At 42.0% G+C, this 22662-nt stretch overlaps 1 protein-coding gene across 1 annotated transcript in view; it reads right to left on the bottom strand.

Annotated features, from left to right (window-relative positions):
* The window catches only part of LOC115013208 (zinc finger MIZ domain-containing protein 2-like), a 29730-nt gene that overhangs the window by 2877 nt on the left and 4191 nt on the right, over positions 1 to 22662 (bottom strand). The window contains 20 exon segments of the mRNA XM_029439275.1: positions 546 to 743; positions 2560 to 2729; positions 3714 to 3988; positions 4899 to 4967; positions 5058 to 5125; positions 5462 to 5619; positions 6221 to 6326; positions 6428 to 6559; positions 7496 to 7574; positions 8667 to 8808; positions 9420 to 9606; positions 11713 to 11805; positions 12059 to 12177; positions 15218 to 15374; positions 16035 to 16295; positions 18235 to 18394; positions 19005 to 19171; positions 19173 to 19214; positions 19354 to 19468; positions 21047 to 21153. Coding sequence (XP_029295135.1) covers positions 546 to 743; positions 2560 to 2729; positions 3714 to 3988; positions 4899 to 4967; positions 5058 to 5125; positions 5462 to 5619; positions 6221 to 6326; positions 6428 to 6559; positions 7496 to 7574; positions 8667 to 8808; positions 9420 to 9606; positions 11713 to 11805; positions 12059 to 12177; positions 15218 to 15374; positions 16035 to 16295; positions 18235 to 18394; positions 19005 to 19171; positions 19173 to 19214; positions 19354 to 19468; positions 21047 to 21096 — 2748 coding nt within the window. The 5' untranslated portion in view covers positions 21097 to 21153.

The raw sequence follows: 22662 nt of genomic DNA, 5'->3' as shown, positions 1-22662 counted from the left end.
GTCTTTGTTTGTTACAGATCCTCACAGAAAATGTTTCAATGAGAATAATACAGAAATGATCATTCCCTCCAATATCCTAAATCATATCACAATTGTATTATTAGTCAAAAATAATCGCAATTACATATTTTTTCCAAATCCTTCAACCCCAATTTAAAGCACCGGAAGTTAAAGTACATATTATGTAGAATGTTAGAAAAATATATATTATATCATTGGATTATAATTATTGATGCTTTAATGTTTCATATTCACTTTTTATACGGCTCGTGTGTTTTGATCTATAATAAGACATTTATTTGTTGATTAATTTTGTATTAATCTTGTATCTGAATCTGTAAAGTAACTTCAAATATCGCAGATGAGTATGAAGTACAATATATTTTCCTCTGAGATGTAGTGGAGAAGAAGTACAAAGTAACATAAAATGTAAATACTCAAGTAAAGAACAAGTACCTTGAAATAGTAATTGAGATTATATTGTTACTGGTTCAACCTGTTTGTACCGACTGGAGCAGCAGAGTGTCAATGTGGGTCGTACTCACGTCCAGAGACGCTTCAGGAACCTCTCCCGACCCGAGGCCGAAGGAGCTGTCGCCTTGGAGACGGGGGTTCTGGTTGCTACGCTGCATCATCTGGTTGCCGCCGCCCCCCATTTGGGAGTTGCCGTGGAGACCCTGCGACTGCTGCTGAGAGAGAGGAGCACCATGGGAACTGGAGTCCAGACGGCCCGAGACTGACATCTGAGAGGAAGGAAGGAAGGAAGGAGAGAGAAGAGAGGAAGGAAGGAAAGGAGGTAACGGAGAAAGGAGATGATAAGAAGGAAAGGAGAGAGGAGAGGAGGGAAGGAGAGCATAACAAGTAAAGAAGGAGAGAGGAGAGGAAGGATTTAAGGAAAGAGGAGAGGAGAAGAATGAAAGGAAGTAGAGAAAATAATGAAGGAAGCAGAGAGGAAGGAAGGTAAAGACAGAGGAAGGAAACAGGAGAAGTAAGAAAATGTGATGTTTGGGTTCATTAGGTAAAATAGAAATTTGCTACATTTTATGTGGATGTCCAAATGTTTATGATGAATGTAGTCCAGGGGTGCCCAAAAGGTCGATCGCGAGTGTAGTGCGGGTAGATCGCGCACCGTTAAAAATAAAAATATATATAGATGTATATATTCTCCCAACGGAACCCTGCGCCCCCTGAAATTCAAGTTTGTTTTTTTTCTTGCCTTGTTCACATTCCCACCTCCGCTCTGTTTCGCTCCCGCACACACCTACAGTCAGAGACAGAGCGGAGGAAAGGAGAGGAGTGAACTACGCACCCGCCCCAGCATTTTTTTAATACAGGTAGATCACTTGGACCTGGTCATTTTAAAAGTAGCTCACAAGCCAAAAAAGTGTGGGCATCCCTGATGCAGTCGAGCAATTAATTTGCTGTATTGACAGAGAAAGTTGAGTTTTCCTGCTACAAAGTCTGTTCTCTCGGCATGAAGCCATTTGATGTGACGGTTCTGTAGTTGGAGGTAAAGAAGAACTACAGGCTCTGCTTGGATTTTTCTGGGTAGCCCGGAGGTGTGCTTTAGATGCCGCTCAAAAATGGAACTTCCTAAACCTGATGTAGGTTCCATTGTGTAAATAAAGTTAAAGATCCTCAATTTCAAATTAAGAGCATACATTTAGCAGTAAACAAAGTGAAGTTATAGTGAAGTAATGTTTTCCTGAGCAGAGAATGAAGTCACTCTCCCTGTGTTGTAGTCCAAGCGTCGCTGTGCTTTGTTTACACAACTGCACGAGCATGCGAGTCCTTGTTTGTGTGCCACACTGGCTAGCTAATGGCAGCCACTGCGCTCATACAGCCGTTACCACAGATAAGACCGCCCCAATAGACGGTGTCATCATGTTCCCCCTCAGGTTAACACTGTTAGCAACGCCAGCACTGTTGCCCTTGTTAGTGCTGATAGCACCGTTATCTGCTAGCTCCCGGCTCAGCTGTCGCCATGTTGACGACCCTGCGTCAATGTAGAGATGCCTGCATAACCATCTACGTCATGTATATAAAGCAAGCCGTTACATTAGTCATTCAATAATTATTCCAGCATATTTGCACTCTGCATCGTTGCACTGGTGTAATATTGTTTACAATCTACAGGTACAGTCTGACTCGAAAAGTGCATCTGCACGCTACCAGTAAGCTACGCTGCTTTGTCTTTTAGCTGCAAGCTCTCAGTGAGCTGTGTTTTTATTTTGTTACCTGCAAGTATAGACACAACTTGGCTACACTCTGTTGGCTGGGTGTTAGAAGCTTTTGCGCAATGCACCCTGGTAAATGTAGGCAAAGCCGGCATGGCTGTGCAAGCAGTACTCGGCTTTCTCGATCAATACAGCACGCACTGAGGAATGTATCGCTTCAATTGACTACATTTACCATCAACACTGATTGTTTTTGTTTTGTCATGTTTTTCTTGTGTTTCTGAGCTACAACAGTATTTCGTTGGAGTTTTGAAGAATTTTCCCTTTAACCGAGTGAACGTTAATTGGTATGTGAAACATGATGAAGATGATAATACTGTACCTGTCCAGCCAGCGGGTGTGGGGGAGGTTTGTCAGGGGTGAGGAGGGCACTGGAGAGCTCAGACTGGTATGAAAGAGGGGGAGGACCGGGGGAGGAAAAGTCCCCCCCGACCCCCGGAGTCCCAGGACCACTGAAGTCTGAGAAACCATGTTGACTGGGATAGGACGGAGCTGAGGAAGAGACACACGTACACTAATAAATACATCTGCTCATCTACTTTCATTTGCAGTTTCTTTATAAAGGATCATCCTGTTCCCACATAGATAGATAGATATACTTTATTTATCCCGAGGGAAATTCAGGATTCATGTCTGAACACATGAACTATAAATCACACACACGTGCCATTTTCAAATTGAGCCATTACGTTTTTGATCAATGATTGACTTGCTTCCTTCCAGGCCATTTGGTTTCACTTCACTTCTATAAAAATCAACTTAGAACACGTTCATGCTAGCCTTGTTTAGTTCCAGTTGAACCGAACCCTGAAGCCACTATGGTGCGGTTCGTTTGGACGTGTTAAGTCGGGTTCAAACTCTGATGCAGACCAAACAACCACTAGAGCAGTTAATTTCTGCCATTCGAACCAATCACAGGAAGTGTACCATATATGTGTCACTTAAAAAATCTGTTCTTTTCCTGTTTCGTGACGGGTGAACTAGTAGCCTGTTAGCACGTTTGCTACAACTGAAGTTGATGAATTTACTGTTAATCAGAATACAAATGAGACTAATTAGCTTGCTAACACACCTGGTCCCTCCGACTCACACCCCGTCACTAGGAGACTAGTTTGCCTGTAGGAGTTTCATTACCTACTCTGTCAACAGAAAGATGTGTGTTTGGATCTCAGTCAGCAGAAACTTTAGATTGTTAAAGAGCGTGACGGAAGACCAATTTATTACATTTCCCAGCAGGTGAGCGATCCGTTCCCCCTGAACCCATGCACACTTTAACAGATCCAATCATATCTGAAGGATTTGATGAAATCCCTCTGATAACTACGACCTGTCCACAAAAAGATTAAAACTTCCACTCCACTTCAAATATTCTTCTATAAAATATTATGTGTATACTGAGAATAATGAAATAATAATAATAATTAAAATGGCACTCCTAACAAATGTAATCAGATCCCCTTCCCCTCTCCTGTGTACCTGGTCCGGGGTAGTCAGGTGTGTTGCTGTTATTGCTGCCCCCTACAGGTAGGGGGGGGTAGGGCATTGGGGAGGAGGAAGCAGCCGAGGAGGGGGCAGGGCCTAGTGATGCAATCATCTCCATGACGCTGGGCAGAACCATGTGACTCGGGCTGAGCGTCCGGCAACGCTTCAACACCGGACCATCAGACTCCTCCTTCACATGGATGTCCGGCTTCACAGGAACCGGCTTCCAACTGCACACCGGGTCGATGGTGATCTCCTCGTACTCCGAGCTGAGAGGAGAGGAGAGGAGAGGAGAAGGAGAGAGGAAGAGGAGAAGGAGGAAGAGAAGAAACTGTTAAACAAGGCAGAGCTGCGGATGTCGGCAAGCAAAAGCATATAAGGGAACATTTGTCACCTTATATGTGGATATCCAATCAATGTTGATGGTACATTTTGAAGCAATTCATTCCTCAGTGCGTGCTTCATTGACAGAGAAAGTCGAGTTCTCCTCCTGCCAAATATGTTGTTCTTCAACACAGCTTGGATTTATAGCCGGGGGCACGCTCTAGGTGCCGCGCTAAAAAAGAACGTCCTTGTTCTGTTCACTTATATTGCAAACTAATTACATTTCCAACAGTGAAAATGGCATCCCTGATGTAATGGATGAAAAAGATATTTACAGTGTTTTTGGCTGACTAGGATATTCAGCCGTATTTATTCTAGCCGGAGTATACTGCTGAAGACATGCAGCAGAGAGACGCCGAGGCTGTGGCTGCATTAGCCGTGCAAGAGGATATGGTCGTCCGAATCTACTGCACAATGCACCCTAATACATGAAGACACTTTGGCATGGCTCCATGAGCAAGAGAACTCAGCTTTCTGAGGAATTTATTGCTTCAATTGACTACATTAATCATAAACACCATATAGACATCCACATAAAAAGATGAGAATCTTCCCTTCAAGCTTTTACATCAGAGCAAATAAAATGTAAAAGTTTAATATGTTCCGTGTCTCTGAAAGGATCAGTCAACATGTCATGTCACATGACTAACAGAGCTGTGAAATTGACACTACTCACTCTGCAGTAGGAAACGGTACTTTAACATTATATACTAACGATACAGTTCTTAAAATATTTCAGATATTCACCACACAAGTTTGAAGTAAAAAACAAACTGTAGAAATTAAGTGTCTTACTTCTGAACGTAGATGAGGATTCCCAGCATGTACTGATCCACCTCCAGACCCTCCAACAGAGCTGTTTTACTACACACACACACACACACACACACACAGGTTATTGAGGACATAGGAAATGTATAAAAATAGTTTTGAATGTGTTGGTGTGAGACATACTTGCACACAGGGCATCTCCATGTTCCTCTCTCACAGTTGAGCTGCAGGTACGACTCCAGATCAAAACACTGCAGACAGACAGAAATCAGTGTGTTTCTATGAAATATGATTTGGGATTCAGAGCTATGATTATTTTATGACATCATAACTTAATATTTATTTACTGCTATAGGATAAAGTGTTTAATTTAAACTGATGTAGGAGTGATTTGTATATATGTGTTATAAATGTTTGTGTTGTATGTTTGCTATTTGTTTGGGGTAATAAAGAAAGCAATTAATGTAGAGTTTTTAATGATCAAAGCATCTTTATTTTATTGTAAATATAACGATCCCGGTATAAATCTGGGCGGTTGCTGTGACAACACCGTGTGTGGCGCTTCCTGATTGGCTGTGGCCTCTGACCTGTATGTGTCTGCAGTCGTGACCTCTGGCGGGCAGCTGGATGCGGCGAAAAGTGATCGGACATTTCAACGAGACTCTGATGGCAGTCTGCTCCACACCGTCCTCTCCGTTTAACCCGGGAGTCCCGGGGATCGAACCGCTGCTGAAGTTCCTCTTTACTGAAGGAGAGATTAATTAATATTTAAAAAAAAGAAATGATATAATAAAAAACTGATAGATATATTTAATATCATTATCTTTCTTTTATTAAAAGAATAATCTTTATTTTTATTGTATTTATTTGTTATTATTATTGTATATTTTTAACTCAATCTTTTGTACTTTATATTTCTTATCACTATCGTATAGATAGCATACGATGCACTTAATTATCTGTCCAGAATTTGGCATTGAAAATTAAAAGCCAACTGCTGATCCATGCATGTCCTGAAAATATCAATAAATAAAACAGAAACAACCTTTAACACCATTAGAGTAGAATGGGACAAACCTTGATGCTCACATGTTGATTGGATCATCGTGATAATAACCCAAACAGAAGGGATACATCCAATGATTCATTTAATCTGAAAGGACCAGAGCTATTTCGGTGTTGATTGACAGCATAATAAGACTAATTGGTTCATGTACAATGTGTACAAATGGACCACATCTAAAAAAAAATGTGAAAAGTCAAACTAAAAAGACGGATATGTGGAATAAATCCGAATTGAGCACTAAGGCTTGCAGTGTGAACATAGCCTCAGTTAATTAACTTACTCTTGGTGACACAATGCTCTGCAGGCAGCAGCCTCTTCTTCATCAGACCCTGAAGCACCGAACGGACCGACGGACGATGAACCAGCTGGAGGACAAACAGGTGAGACTGCAGAGAGAAAGAGAGACACGGGTACGTTAAATTAAACACGTCTCAACACATTTCTACATCTATAATATATTATCTGTATACTGTCAGTGAGTTCTTACGCAGCAGCAGGCGGTGACGGTGATCTGGATGGTGTTCCTGCCCGGTTGACAGACTTGCTTCAGGTACAAAGGCTTGTGGGAAGTTTTGTTGTCGCCTCGCTCAATGGTGAGAGGAGTCGCGTTCACACTCACCTGAGGAGGAGATGAGCAGGTAAATAAAAACATAACAGATGTCAAACCTCAGAGATCCTATTTTGTTAAGATACTGAATAGTAGGAACATCCACACTTTTATTTTCTTTCCTTATTGTATTCTCGAGTGTCCAAGTATCTCATTGTAACATGTATGTAACTGTCTGAAGCCAAATAATTATATGAAGATGCATGTTCTTTATGATTCTAAGCACTGCTGGCAGAAAAACTGTTACTAGAAAGTGTCTAAAACCAAAATACCTACGATTTAAGATTATTTAGGATTGAAATAATAATTTCTCCATCAGACTACAAGAGGACGAGTTACACCACCGTGTTAAAAAATATATTTTAAGTGAATTGAGCATTTTGTTTCCATTTATAAAATTTTTCTTATTCTGCAATTTGTTCTCCATACATGTATTTCTTATTTATTTTATTAATGAATAGAAATACAAAAAACTTGGTCTGCTTTTTGCGTGCAAAAAGCAGAAATTTGTCTTTGGCTTGCATGTGCAAAATCTGCTATTAAAAAGGGTACATACAACACAATAGAAGCTACATTAAAAAGGAGCACCATGTACTCTACGGTTAGCGCTAATTCAAGGTTTAATAAATAAATATAAAACGCTGATATGTAATATGCTCTGTGCTGAGGTAGCAAGATGGCATCAAGTGGCTGTCCTAACTGATTAAGATATTTTATGGCAACAATAGATGTTTGTCTTTGCACAGGAGACTCTTTATTGGTCGTTATTTGCTTTTGCATTATTATCCTCTGTTACAACAGTTTAAATTGAAAGAAAAAGTCTTATTAGAATATTTACATTTTTTGTATGCGTCTTGGTTTAATACCAACAAAAAAGAGTTTTAAAAACAATTTCAAAAAGAAAAAGAAAAGTGTGGAGATAAAAGGAGAAGAAGGATGGAGGTTGACCTGGACAGAGGCGGGCCAGTTGGTGTTCATCTGTCGATCCTCATGGTGGTAACACTTAAACTGGAGCTCCAGGTCCGGTCTGACAGACACACACACACACACACACACACACACACACACACACACACACACACACACACACACACACACACACACACACACACTTTTAGTAAAGTGCTGGACAATTCTGAGGTACTTGTTCTTTATTTCTATTTTATGCTGCTTTATAAATATATTAAATATTGCACTTTTTTTAGTTAATAATAATAATACATTTATTTGGTAACTTTAGTTACTTTGCAGATTCAGATCATTAATATCAAATATAATATTTATGTATTATTTAGAATTTTTGGGGCCTTTTTATTTCACTTGACAGGGTACAGTTGACAGGGGGAAATGAGGGAGAGCAGGGTTTGACATGCAACAAAGGTACCATGGCCGTAATCAAACTTTAGTTTGTAACATTAAAACAATGAACTAACATTATCAACAGAATGTGAAGAGGTAACAGAGTTTAGTTTATGTCAAACACGTCTCTGTGTTGCAGAGATATCTACTGAAGTTAGCATGCTAACAGCTAGCTGCGCTCCATCCAGCCTGTAATACCACTTGTTCCTCTAGAGGTGATAGTGAGTCAGTGTAGCTGCAGTCTGTCCTCAGTACAGAGGGAGAAGAAGTACAGCTGCCTGACTCACTTGGTAATATTACAGCCATGTTCTGTGTCTGTTATAATAATGTCTGTTTATTGTTTATCTGTTTAAATGTCTCACACCTATGCTGCCGCCGCCGCAGGCGATTAGAGTTTAGAGCTGTGGCAACCCCGGGAGACGGGCGTAGCTTCAGTTTGCAGTGTTCAAATTCAGCAACAGAACCGAGGGTCTAAACCCCGGGGGACTGCAAAGTTTCTATTGCTGCCATTACATAGATTAGAGCCAGCACTCCACCAGCCCGCTCTGACTCCCAGCACTGGGGCTTGTGCTGGCGGAATTAAAGTTGCTGCAGCAGATGACTGGAGCTACGTTTCTCCGGCTGCTGAGTGCTCTCCGCTCTCCTCCAAGAAGATAAAGATTATAAAATAGCAGCGTTATATCAGCTGCCTGCTAGTCAGCTTCCACCATGCTTTAAGGCTACACTACGTGTGCGTGTGTGTGTGTGTGTGTGTGTGTACCTCATGATGAGAGTTTTGTAGACAGAGTCTCTCAGCTGGAAGACGTGGTTACTAACAGCCAGGTTGTGCTCTAATCTGAAGGGCTCTAGGACCACACCGTCACGCACAGGGAAGGTTAGACGCAGGTCGTCGCTAGGGTTACCTGTTAACAGGGAGTCAACACAGGTCAGATCATCTTCACTGAAAAATTACATGTAAATTAAATATGAAATGTATCAATGTGGTGCACTCTGAGAGCAACATTAAGAGGCTAATTATGGTAACTGAGACAGGGCGCCATGTTACAAGATGGGTCGTGCGAGCACCAAGTCTACGGCCCTCGGAAGGAGCGAGATCCGGGCAAGGGGTGCTGTAAAGCTAATGGCTGGAGCCGCGAGCCACCGTCACCCCGACCCTTTCCAAGATGAACTATATAGTAGTTTGCAGCACACAACCACAGAGGAACTGCGCTCTGCGTGGGCCAACCAGCGCCAGGAGTAGGTCCCAATAGGGAAACAGTGGTTCTCGTGATAATAATCTGATTAGTTCCCTGATAAGTGAAGGCTTCTCGTGCGTTTGTGTAGCCTGGACTCTTCCCAGGTTACATGGTGGTGAGCAGGTTCTAGCCGTTTGGCGACACCTGAAAGCTGCTTGACATCTTCCCAGATCCATTTTCCTCATTTATGTTTACTATCCATCTATAATGTAATTTTATTATGTTGGTCCATTATGTACACACAATTTAAATCTTGTCTGTCGGTCCTGTGATTGTACCTGTAGGAGGAGGCGGCAGGCCGGCCATGTTGGGTTTGATGTCCGGCAGGAAGGAGGAGGGTGGCGGCTTGACATCACTGTTGCCGGGCGACATGTAGGGAGGGGCCATTGAGCTGCTGGGGGTGATGGGAGGGGTCGGGTTTCCAGGAACCGGGGAGGAGGGGTAACCTGGCAGCCCTCGACCCGGCTGAGAGAGAGTACGGAACTTCTGTTATTATTATGATGGTCACAGATAGAATAGTAGGCATAGAGTCAACACATGGGAACCTTAACCTAAAGAAATGATCCAGCCAGTGAATATAAAACAGGCAGGAGGTTATTTTTTAGAGGTTTGTGTGAACAAGAAAAGTTGTATTTCTGCTGCATGGATGCTATGTTGGCAGAATGGAAACTAGAAGAACCTCCTGTTATTCTAGATCTGTACCAAATAGTTTGAAGCTTCACTCCGAAGCATTGACCTTTGAATTCTAAAATCAACATTCACTTAAGCAACGTTTTGCATGCAGGACTTTAACTGGAAGTGAAGTACTTTCAGTGTGATATTAGTACTTTTATTAAGTTACATGTGTGTTGCAGGCCAAGTGGGAAAAATCCCAGCTACTTGTGGTTCCTGTATGAAGGATATCATGTGAGGGTTACACGATCAGTTTTAAAGTAGCTGGACCAGTGACTTAACAAGAGTGATTTTTAAATTTCACACCAAGAGAACGAGTTTCTATGAGTTAAAGATAACAGATTTAACAAATAGTGGTGATTCGTTTCATATTGGCACCATAAGACTTGTCATTAGCCATGCTAGCGACACTGCATGTGATGGTCAGTCTTTATTTGAGTAAATCATTTAATTATTATTCACTGTATCAGTATAAAACCCCTTGAGATGGATTATCTCATCCCAAAACTCACAAGACAATGAGTCCTACATTTACATGTAGGAAGTCTTTTTGTTGTTGTAGTGTGTTGAGATGAAGACTATTTTAACTTTATGGCTGTACTGAATGTCATGTTTTCACATTTGATGCTTCAATTGAAGTTATAGAATAAAGCTTCAAATGTCAGTCACCATATGTTATGATGTTGCCACCCTAAAGAAAATTCTAATCTACAAATACAATCCTCAATATGAATAACTGTCACCGCACTTTTTTGGGATCATCAGAAATCTTAAAGTGCTTCCAAACTGTGCTGTAATACAGATGCACGCCTCCTTTCGTGTGCAACAGTAAACATGTTGTTTTCAAAAGCTTTAAAGACAACTAATATGGATTGAAGCAGAATATTTTGTTAGATGAAAACATGTTGTGAATGTTGGAAATGATTACATCTATCTTTCTTCAATAAATGTTGACTTTTTGGACTTAGCACTCTGGAGTTATTGGTAATGTTTGGATCACACAGGTCTGAAACAATCGTACGCAGCCACGACTTGACTCAAATTCTACCAATAGTATAATACTAATAACAATAGTGTAGCCTAATCTTTAAACACCAGGTCTAAAACACAATGAATAGACATGCAGGGAAAAAAAGTAGAGCTGCAGTCAAACAAAGAAAATAACAAGAGACTCAAAGGCGACCAGCATGCACCTGCCCATATTCATACCAGTTCCAAAAATAGAACAAGCAGTTGAGGCAGAGGTGCGACAAAGTCATTGTTTTGTCAAGTCAAGGACCAAGACCTAAACTTTCCATTCCTAAACAAGTCCTAAAGTGCTCTTCACCAAATGTAATTTCATTTTAACAACAGAGCAATAATATATTACATTTGATTGGATGCTGATTGGTTCAAACAAAGTGGATCTGGGGAATTCAGCATGGATTTGCAGGAAACAAATAGCGTTAATGTTAGTTGATTCAGAAAATGAAGGGAAATTAATTGATTCTTGTCACTCTTTTTAGAGGTCTAAGCTATTTTCTCCTATATTTGGTCCAGCTGGTCTCCTTTTGTAATAATGCATGTATAACCTAAATACTGTAATGCACAAACTGGGCTAAGAGAATATGTATGCAAAAGTGATGTCACATCAGTGTTTCCCCTACCATTGTCTTGGCAGGGCGCTGTGCCAACGGAGCCCAGCGCCCTGCCTGAAATTCAAGTAGCTTAATCTATAAGAATACATCATATTTTATTAAATCATGTAAAATATGAATCTGCAGATTAACTAGCAACTAATGCGGCCGAATACATGTAGTGGAATAAAAGTACAATATTTCCTTCAGAGATGTTGTTGTAGAGTTGGAAATGGAAATACTTCAGTAAAGCACACAGCTATACAAACAGAGTTCATCTTACCCCAGATGGTTGGTTGAAGGAGTTGTAGACACCACCAGCACCGCCTGTGGATAGAGAGCTCAAACCTCCACCCTGACCGTTGAACTGCTCCTGCTGCAGAAACACACAAACATTACATATGGATGTGTTTCAAAATAAATAAATAATAATTTGCTACCAGAAGCTCTACAGGTTGCTCTAAAAAAAGCACACACACACACACACACACACACACACACACACACACACACACACACACACACACACACACACACACACACACACACACACACACACACACACACACACACACACACACACACACACACACACACACACACACACACACACACACACACACACACACCTTGTAGTACTGTGAGTTGGGGGGTCCAGAGGGGGAGTACTGTGGGAGTGGCATTTTATGGGTCTGATAGGAGGGGGAGGAGCCAGAGCGCTGGGGGGCAGGGCCTGGGCCACCCGGACCTGCAGGTAAACAGACAGAAAAGATCCTGAAACACCAACCAACAAACAAAACTGTCAACTTTCATGGAGAAGGACTAACGGTTTCTATCATCTGACTGCAGAACACAGAGAACATTTAACTACTTAATGTTATTCTGTCTAATGTTTTACGCTGTGTAAATGTTTGATTTAAAGGGTTTGTTTTTCTTCTTGAACCTTTTCTACTCCACCCCTTCCTACCATAGACCCATTAAGTATTTTTTCAAGAGGGACAGGGAATCTTTAGGGGGAGATAGCAGGTCAACAGTCTATGCATGGTACAGCTCTACTCCACTCACTCTTTTTTGGTTTTCCACTAGAAATAATACCCGTTTTTTTTACTACCACCTCAGCCGAGGTTCCAAGCCAGCTACCAGTTACCACACTGTAGACCACTGATCATCAATGGGACATCCTGCACAAAACCTGTGTTTATTTAACAGAAAACTACTGTAAATAGCGATTGCATTTATATAAAAAAAAAAAAAATAATAATTCCCAGAGGAAAAACTACAGTTTGGCATATTCTCTGAAATTTAAGTGATAAATTTACAAAAACAAACTCAAATTTACAATAAAAAAAGCTTAGCTATTCTCTGAGAAAAAAACTTGTTTTTAAAATTTGTTTTTTTTCAACCACTTGCTTTAATTTGCAAGGTTGGATCAACCTCATCAAACCGCAACAAACATTACTTCTATTCAGTGGTGGGTCGTCGGGCCAGCAAGGCCTTCTCTGCTGGCCTAAACATCATCAGAATATAAATTTAATTTTGATATATTTTTTCCACAAATATGTATTAAATTATTCCCCATAGTCTATTCTCTTCATTTCATAGCTTTCCTCTTGGTTGCGCTGCTTCCAGCCTCAGATCGAGATTTGGAGGGCTGGCCTTTATGTTATGCTTTCATCCAATCATATTTCAGCCAATCATATTTCAGCCATAATGTGTTGCCAGGGTCCAAGAGATCTGCCCTTAGGCCTTCAGAATCAACAGTGCAGGGCGCCTGTAGCTTAAAGTGAACGGAAACAAAACTGTGGCGTTAACCAATCAGATTTCGAGTTGGCGACACCGGGGCCAGCTAGCAGGCGTACGATAACGTCAGCACGTGCACGTCTTTTGATTGGATACGCACTATTGAGAGGCAGAGCTATGCAGAGCTAGCAAACTTGAACAAACTAATTTGTGTAGATTTCTACAAGCTGTTTTTTCAACCCACAATGGCTGAAGGAGGAGAAGAGGTCGATTCGGTCGCAGATATAATTACGCCATTTTCGAGACAAACTTTTCAAGAAAAGCTAGACATTGTGAGAAGAAAACGGCCAACCCCGACGCTAGCGAGCCTATCACAGGCGGGAAAAGGGTTTGTCCGCCACTTTCAAATCACTAACTACGAGCGGTACCCCCGGCTCACAGCCTCCGAGAGGCACTGCACATTGTACTGCTGGGAATGCCTGCTATTTAAAACGGATCGATTTGGTGTTTGGAGCCACACTGGGTTTGCAAACTTGAGTCATCTAACCAAGGCAGCAACGACACACCAAAGCACGGCTGGGCACTTACAAGCTACGGTGCTTTTGAAAACCTTTGGGGACACCCGAGTGGAGCCGTTTGACCACATACTGGAACATCATGAGGAGTCATACTATGATGGGGATACTGTGCTTAGCGCTGATGGATTTAATGCACGTCTGGATGATTTTGAGTTTTGTTTTTTGCTTGAAACATTCAATGGGATTTTTAAGCATTCAGATGTGCTCTTTGGAATATTACAGAAACAAACATTGGATGTACAATTCTGTCTGACAAGGGTGAACGAGTTTTGTGACACAATTGAGCGAGAGAGGTGCCGGGTTACTCAAATCTACGAGGACACAGCGCTCACCTCAAGTGGTCTGAGAGCACGCAGAGGCCCTCGTACAGCACAAGGAGACCTTCACACACACTACCAACAACTCCACAGCAATATTCTGGACAACATTCTTTGCCAGATACGGAATAGGTTTCAAGACCACGAAAAATTAATGTTTCTCTCCCTCCTCGACCCCCAGCACTTTCAGACCTACTGGAAAAAATTCCCACAAATAGCCTTCTCCAGCTTAACACAGAGTCACGGAACACTGTTCGATCTGTCCCGGCTAAAAACAGAACTGACTGTAATGTATGCCATGACTGATTTTGAAGGGAAAAGTCCCACTGATCTCCTTGATTTCCTTAAGCAGAAAAATCTGAGTGAGAGCATGGGGCAGCTTTACACATTGGCATGTGTGGCAGTGACTATCCCTGTGTCCACTGCTTCTGCCGAGCGGTCATTCTCGGCCTTAAAGAGAATTAAAATTTATGGCAGAAATGCTACTGGACAGACTCGGCTTTCAGCATTAGCCTCCATGTCTATAGAAAAGGACTTATTGGTGGAACTGAAACGCACAGATGAACTGTACAACAGAGTCATTGAAGTCTTCTTGAGGAAAGAAAGGAGGATGGATTTTGCGTTCAAATAATCAGTTGTTTTGGTGAGTAACAAGCATTTTTGACAAATATATAAAATGTTTGATGCTTCTGCAAGAGATAAATTGTTTTGGTTTAACCTTTATCAAAGTGGACATTCAAGGCTAGGAATACACTTTCACCACTGTCGCAGAGATATCCTCATGAACAAATGCAAATTATTTGTTTCTTTTATTTTATTTTCAGTGAATAGTTGATGTGTCTTTATTCTTTATCGTTACGTTTCTTAAATGAAACTGCTTTAGGTGTAATATTAATATAACTGTTGTACTTGACTATGTTAAGGTGATGCAACGCCCGGTTATGCTGCGTTTCTGTCTAAATGTATAGTTTCTAGAGCCATGGCGTCATAATGATGGTATTAAGAGGGGGAATAATTCAGGTAGGACTGTGTAGGACATCACTGAAGGTCTAGGTGTGAAATGCACGACCCGCCACTGCTTATATTTAATATTTATATTAAATTAACAAGACACAGCAGAAGCTTTCCTTAACACCTACTACAGACGTCTTACCTGGATGATACTGCATGTTGGGGCCGGAGTACGGGCCGGGTCCTGCATGAGCGCCTCCACCTGAACCTGGAATTGAACCGCCGGCGCCACCAGGACCTGACATCACATTCACACTGGGACCAACCGGAACATACTGCTGAGACATTCCTGGGAAAGACTGAGGACGTAGGAGGGGAAGGAAGTATACGTGAAATGTTTTATTTTGTACAATGATTCAGATGGTATAGAAGCACATCTTCACCCATATTAGATGAAAACAATTGGTGTGCAAGTATCTTGTAAGTCATTAAAATTAGTTAGTATCTCAAAAATAATGAGCTGCGACCTGACAGTGGTTAGGGTGCATACCACGTGAGCCCGGTTTGATTCCCCGCTGGCCGCACTGCTGCATGTCATTCCACTACTCTCACCCACATTTCCAGTCTCTCACTACTATCTCTATCAAATAATGGCACATAATGACCAAACAATAATCTTTGAAAAAAATTACTTGGAGATACGAAATCATTATTTTGAGAGACTCAATATAATTCCATTTTTTTTTTCTGCTGTCGAAAATGTGCTTCCATGCAGATGTGATTTTCAATTATGTTTACATAATCTCTGTGTTGTGTCCATATTTAATATATTGACTGAAAATGTATTCTGATGTGGTAAATTGTAATAATTGTATATCAGAGTTACAAATTCTAATAAATCAGACATGATGTAAAACAAATAAACTTTGATAAAAATATATTGTAACCCCATTAATGCTCGGTTGAATCTGGTTTTAGTCGGATTAGTGTGGCCTCTGATCAAAGCTGCTGACTCTCACCTCAGAGTTGTAGGGCCGTTTGAGGCCCTGTGGGGGCCTCAAGTGGCCCTGCTGTGGCCCGGGGCCGTAGTTTGGGTGCTGAGGGTGCTGAGGATGCTGAGGGACTCTCTGGGGGCCGCCTCCGGGTCCATACATGGGGCCCATTGAGGGAGGGCCCCTAGTTGGTCCAGGCCCTGGGCCCATGCCCCCTGGGGACATACCCGGAGGGCCGCGGGGGCCAGAGTGGGCCATGAATTGGTTGTTATAGGCCTGACCTCCCATCTGATACACAAACAACAAAACAAGAATATGATTACTTATATTGTTACGACTCTACCGAATAGTTCAAAGAAGAGAAGTGCTGATCTGATCCGCATCAGCTTTATTGAGCTGTATTTAGACGATCAACCCTTTTTTTCTTTTCTCAGGAGTGTAGTGGAGGACACTTTAAAAAAGGGAGAGAAAAATTCCAAAAAGATTACAGAGGTGCCATCGTGAGCAATATGGAGTTCAGTATCTTGCCCAAGGACACTTAAACTTGCTGACTGCAGGGGCTGGGGATCGAACGGCCGACCCTCCACCCACTGGATGATCCCTCTATCACAACCGCCCCGTAATGTATTTTAGAAAAAATAATTGTTGCGAGCTTTATAGCTATGCGTACCAACAATAGCAATGTTCATTGTTTACATTCATTATGGGTGGTGATGGTCTAGTGGTTCGGCTTCCAAATACAACACCAGCAGGTTGTGAGTTCAATACCAGGCTGCCACCATTGTACCCCTGAGCAAGGTACTTAACCCTGAGCTGCTCCAGGGAGACTGTCCCTGTAATTAGTTCACTGTAAGTCGCTCTGGATAAGAGCGTCTGCTAAATGACCTGTAATTATGATACGTTTCTCAGTAATTATAGCGACTTTTGGAGCTAGTGCTGGCAGCAACTTAGATTGGAAAAGAGTTGGCAACATTGGGTTGGGTTTTTCGGTTGGATAATTAAAAAAATCCAGCTGACTGCTGGCTTCTCTAATGTTACCTAACTAAGCTTAAATGTACTTGAAGTGTGTGATCAGGGGGAAAAACTTGATCGGGACATCCCTAGTTCAAGGCTTCATTCATAACTTTGAATTCTAAAATCAACATTTGAATGTTGGACAGCCGTTTGTTTATTTCATGAGCTGTGAGAGAGAGAGAGAGAGAGAGAGAGAGAGAGAGAGAGAGAGAGAGAGAGAGAGAGAGAGAGAGACAGAGAGACAGAGAGACAGAGAGAGTTAGAGTTAGAGTTAGAGTTAGAGTTAGAGAGACAGAGAGACAGAGACAGAGAGAGAGAGAGAGAGAGAGAGAGAGACAGAGAGACAGAGAGAGTTAGAGTTAGAGTTAGAGTTAGAGTTAGAGAGACAGAGAGACAGAGACAGAGAGAGAGAGAGAGAGAGAGAGAGACAGAGAGAGTTAGAGTTAGAGTTACAGAGAGAGAGACAGAGAGACAGAGACAGAGAGAGAGAGTTAGAGTTAGAGAGAGAGAGAGAGAGAGACAGAGAGACAGAGAGAGTTAGAGTTAGAGTTAGAGAGACAGAGAGACAGAGACAGAGAGAGAGAGAGAGAGAGAGAGAGAGAGACAGAGAGAGTTAGAGTTAGAGAGACAGAGAGACAGAGACAGAGAGAGAGAGAGAGAGACAGAGAGAGAGAGTTAGAGTTAGAGTTAGAGTTAGAGAGAGAGACAGAGAGACAGAGAGACAGAGAGAGTTAGAGTTAGAGAGACAGAGAGACAGAGACAGAGAGAGAGAGAGAGAGACAGAGAGAGTTAGAGAGACAGAGAGACAGAGAGAGAGAGAGAGAGAGAGAGACAGAGAGAGAGAGTTAAAGTTAGAGAGAGAGAGAGAGAGAGAGAGACAGAGAGAGTTAGAGTTAGAGTTAGAGAGAGACAGAGACAGAGACAGAGACAGAGACAGAGACAGAGACAGAGACAGAGACAGAGAGAGAGAGAGAGAGAGAGAGAGAGAGAGAGAGAGAGAGAGGGAGGGAGAGAGACGGAGAGAGAGAGAATAGTTGGTTAAGGTCCGGCAGGTGGCAGCTGATGGTTGGAACATGAATAAATAATACACCTGCAATAAATTAAACAACAATGAGGACACCTGAAGTCTCCAGCAGAGGGAGCAATAACATACTACGCATGACCAATCATCAGCAGGTGTGTCTGCGACCACCCCCCCTTTTCGTCTCCTCACCTGTCCATAGTTCATTTCCTGGTTTTGTTTCTCCTGGATGGCAGCGACGGTTGCCGTAGCGGTGGCAGTTGCTGTAGCAGCGGCAGCAGCAACGGCAGCGGCAGCAGCAGCCTGAGTGAAGTCAGCCGAACCTCTGGAGCCGCCGGGGTTCGACGGATAACTGAAGATGGAGAGATTAAGGTCATATTTCATATGGAATATGAAATATCTATAATAACTTTGTCTTGATACAGTAAAAAAGTCAGCTTCTTTGTTCATCCTAACTACTGTGATTTGTCTGCCCTGTTAGATAACACTCATTTATTGTATTTCTTAAAAATTAAACTACTTCATTTGGTACTAACTGTAGGGAAGAAACTGACAATTGTTGAGACCGTACACAAAGTAAGTACCAAAAAACAAGATTTTATAACGTTGTCTCATATATAAAGTTTTAGAGACTTAAAAACAATTTAAAATGACTATTATTCCATCATTGGAAACTTTATTCTCAATATTTAATTAAATTGTTAACTGTAATTTACAACTTCACAGAAAGACACATTTTACTTTAAGGATTTTTTTTATACCCGGAAATAACTGGATGTAATTTTTCCCTTTAGTTTGTACCAAAGCATATAGTATTTTTCAGGAATCTTCTGAAGAGGTTACACATCAATTCCTTTTCAGGAAAATATCCAGAAACTAAGGTGCAGTAAAATAAAGTTTTACAAACATATCATTTATAAAACAAAACTACAAACAACTACGCAAAAAACAAAGAGACTCACCTCCCTGTGTACCCCCCCGGTCCTCCAGGATAGCCCCCAGTCGTCCGGCCGTACATGCCCTGGTTCATGTAGCCTTTGTTGGGCTCTCCGTAGCCTTGTTGACCCATGTAGCCGCCGGGCCCGCCGGCCATGCCGGGACCCCCAGGGCCCTGCATCATGGGCCCCCCCGCCTTGGTTGGGCCCGGGCCCCATCACCCCTCCACCCATACCCTGATAAGAGACACAAAATCACACACTTCACACATCTTCTCCCAACTTTGTTTTTCCCCCCATTGATTTACATCTGTCGAAATGATTAATAAATAATTAATCCACTTCATATTTTCCCTCCCGTTTGGTGATGTCATACCTGGCTGGCTGAGGGATTGGTCACTCCCCAGACAGTGGTTACCACGGAGAGGGACCCTGTGGGCTGATTGGTGGGCTGCTGCCAGCTGGATGGGTCATAGGGGTACGAACCCTCACTGTAAACACACACACACACACACACACACAGTCAGCAGGCCTTTCTCATGTGTCAGCAAGAGTGGTGTGAAAATTGTCGGCAAACACTTCTTTGATTTATGCGTGTATCTTAACAACGACATGTATATTCATGCCTTTAATGATAGTGAAGCTGAGAGGTTAGGAAAGGAGGAGAGGACTTGAACCAAAGGTCGGACTCGAACCACGGGCCGCTGTGACAAGGACTGAGACTTTGTATATGGGTCGCCCGAGCTACCGGGTGAGCTACCGGGTGAGCTACCGGGTGAGCTACCGGGTGAGCTACCGGGTGAGCTACCGGGTGAGCTACCGGGTGAGCTACCGGGTGAGCTACCGGGTGAGCTACCGGGGCGCCAAGTCATAGTTCTTCAGGTCAACTTTTCCTAATGAGGAAAATACAGACTACCGCTGCCTGCTGGTATTTCCTCTCACGCAGACGCAGAACGTATGAGCTAGATCAGGGCTCGGGAACCTATGGCTCGCGAGCCATATGGCTCTTTCGATGACGCGATATGGCTCGCAGACAATTTTGAGCTGACATTTTTTAACATGATTAACAAGTAATAAATAATTATACTGTGACATTTTAAAGTAAAACATTTAGCAGCAGATTTTGATTTAGTTCTCCCCTCCTCCGCTCCGTCTCTGACTGTAACTGTGTGCGCACATGTGTGTGCGGAGGGGGGCGGAGCCCTGCCCTTCGCGAAACAGCTGAGGAGAAACTGCGCAAAGCAAGAAGTCCAGGGGTGTCAAACTCAATCACAGAGAGGGCCAAAATTAAGGCATCGTTTCGGGGGTGAAACTTGGAAACTGCAGCGCCCACAGAGTCACTACTTTGCCTTGAGTGTGTCGTTACACTGGAGGTCAATCAGCTCCATTTGGATGTTCACATGTGCTGTTTCCACGTCAACTGCAAACGGGTTGCTGAGCAGTTCATGCGCAGTTGGGAACACAGCAGTGGAGATGGTTTGTCAGTGTTTGGAAACACGTAGTGACCAAAGTTTCCTTGCTGCATCAGAGTCTCCCACCGGCAGCTTGGCGGCACAGACAATGGTAGGGGAAACACTGATACCGCTTTTAGTACTCGGAGACTTGATATACTTAAAACTCAATTTTATTAAATATATGGATCTCAAGGAAATGCATTTAAAAATATTTGGCTTTTATGGCTCTCCCAGCCAAAAAGGTTCCCGACCCCTGAGCTAGTTGGTCGTTGGCTGTAGTCTTTGCAGTGTCCAAATGCGACTTCACGCATTTAAGGGAACTTAAATTCAATTTGTGGTTGTTTTGTATGCAATTCCCCAAACCTCCACACAGAAAGTGATGTCTGGATCAATACATTTAGATTGAGGATGTCTTTTGTTTTGTACAATATTGTAATGGACTTTGACATTGCATTGTTGTCTTTACATAATTCATATGTGGTTTCCAGCATAAGTTGTGGTCTATACCAACTCCCAAAAAAGTATTTTCATAAACTCTTTCCATCGCAAAGTTAGTTACCAAGAGTTGTACTGAAATATTGATTTTCAGATAATTATGTGTGCGTGTGTGTGTACCTGTGTGGGTTATTGGCCAGTCCAGCCTTCATCTGGTTCAGAGGGTTCATGGTGGGAGGGGCTGGAGGCTCGACGGGGTCCAATCAGATAGACAGACAGACAAACTCCTGGAGACAGACAGACAGAGTGGATTAATTATCTAAACAAAACTACATTTCCCTTCGCAGAAGCAATTTGTGGATGACCAAAGAAGAAATAAAACATCAATCTCATATTGTTCCTTCTGATTTCATTTCATTTCTGACTACATGGAAAAAAAGAAAATTAAGCCTTTTAATCTTTCATTCGTTATTAAGCATACCCACAATGCCTTGCAGGACGACCAGCTCAGTCATTTTGCAATAAATAAAATCCCTGTACTCATCTGACTATTGACCTGGAAATAATAGGACCATTTAAAAAATAAAATGTGTTAAAATGAGCTTCTCCTCGACCAGCTACAACCTCCTACATTATGACCCATCAGTAATATTGATCCAATAATAACACCGACATGGGCCAGTCTGCATAATGAGTACTTTTACTTTAAATTATTTCAGTCCTTCTGTACTTTAACATTTTAATGCAGGACTATAACTTATTACAGTATTTTTGTTACTTGAGTAAATGATCTGAATAGTTCCAACAGCACTATTTAATTCACAGAATAATCACCACATTAAAGTTTGGTAAGATTTGATCAGTCCTGACTCCAGTTCTGATTCTGCTTGATGATCCTGGTTCTTATCTTATCCTCTGATTCTTCTCTCATAATTTGAGTCAAAAAATAAACCAAAACAAACAAAGAAGAACGTTTGAGCTGCTGATAAAATCTGGGATGTGATCAATAAAAAAAAATCAAAGGTTTGACTAATGTTTCCTCTCAAAACATTCAGTAAATCAAAAGCTTTAGTGTTTGAGTCTGAGCTTGGACAAGTCACCTGAGAGGCAGCAGGACAGCATCTCTCTCTCACTCACTCACACACTCACACACACACACACCATTTTAGTTAACTAACGATCTGGAAATCACCTCCTACAACAGCAAAGACAACACACAGAGAAGGTTCTCAGTCTGGATATGTTTATCTTTTATAGATGGTAAATGGTCTTAGTGGTGAATTCAAACTAACCCTTTAAAACACTGACATCATATAATAACAAACAAAGTAACCAATCGAGGCAGCGGTAGACCAGCGAGTGCTGTGTTCTGCGAGGTAAAATCACTGTTTTTGTCAACAGAGTCCGGTGGCTTTGAAGACAGCAGAGATAACGGCTTCAGTTTCCCGTCACAAAGGGCTGTCTGACAGCAAGGTAAAGCAGTGAAAATATTCTACATATAGCGTACACTTGAACTGATATTGATGTTCTAGGTGGCTGGAATAAGTTTTGCTGCTGCCCCCGTCTACAGCAGTTCATTGCTTAGCTTCCTGCTGGTACTCCTGTCTGCTTCTCATAACTGCCATCTACTGCAGGTAATACACTGACTTTCGATCTGTACCTCATGCAACCCCACTTCAAAACATTCCAACTAGCCCTTAAACATTAAAGTTTTTTGATGTCTGAAAGAATGCGTAGTAAACAGCAGAAAACATGATTTAATGGCGATTCATTTATTTATTGAAAGGTTATTTTCT

This window comes from Cottoperca gobio, chromosome 9 (genome assembly GCF_900634415.1).
Source record: "Cottoperca gobio chromosome 9, fCotGob3.1, whole genome shotgun sequence".
NCBI lineage: Eukaryota > Metazoa > Chordata > Actinopteri > Perciformes > Bovichtidae > Cottoperca > Cottoperca gobio.
Note: the sequence above shows the minus strand (reverse complement) of the source record. Positions and strands in the feature narration are given on the sequence as shown.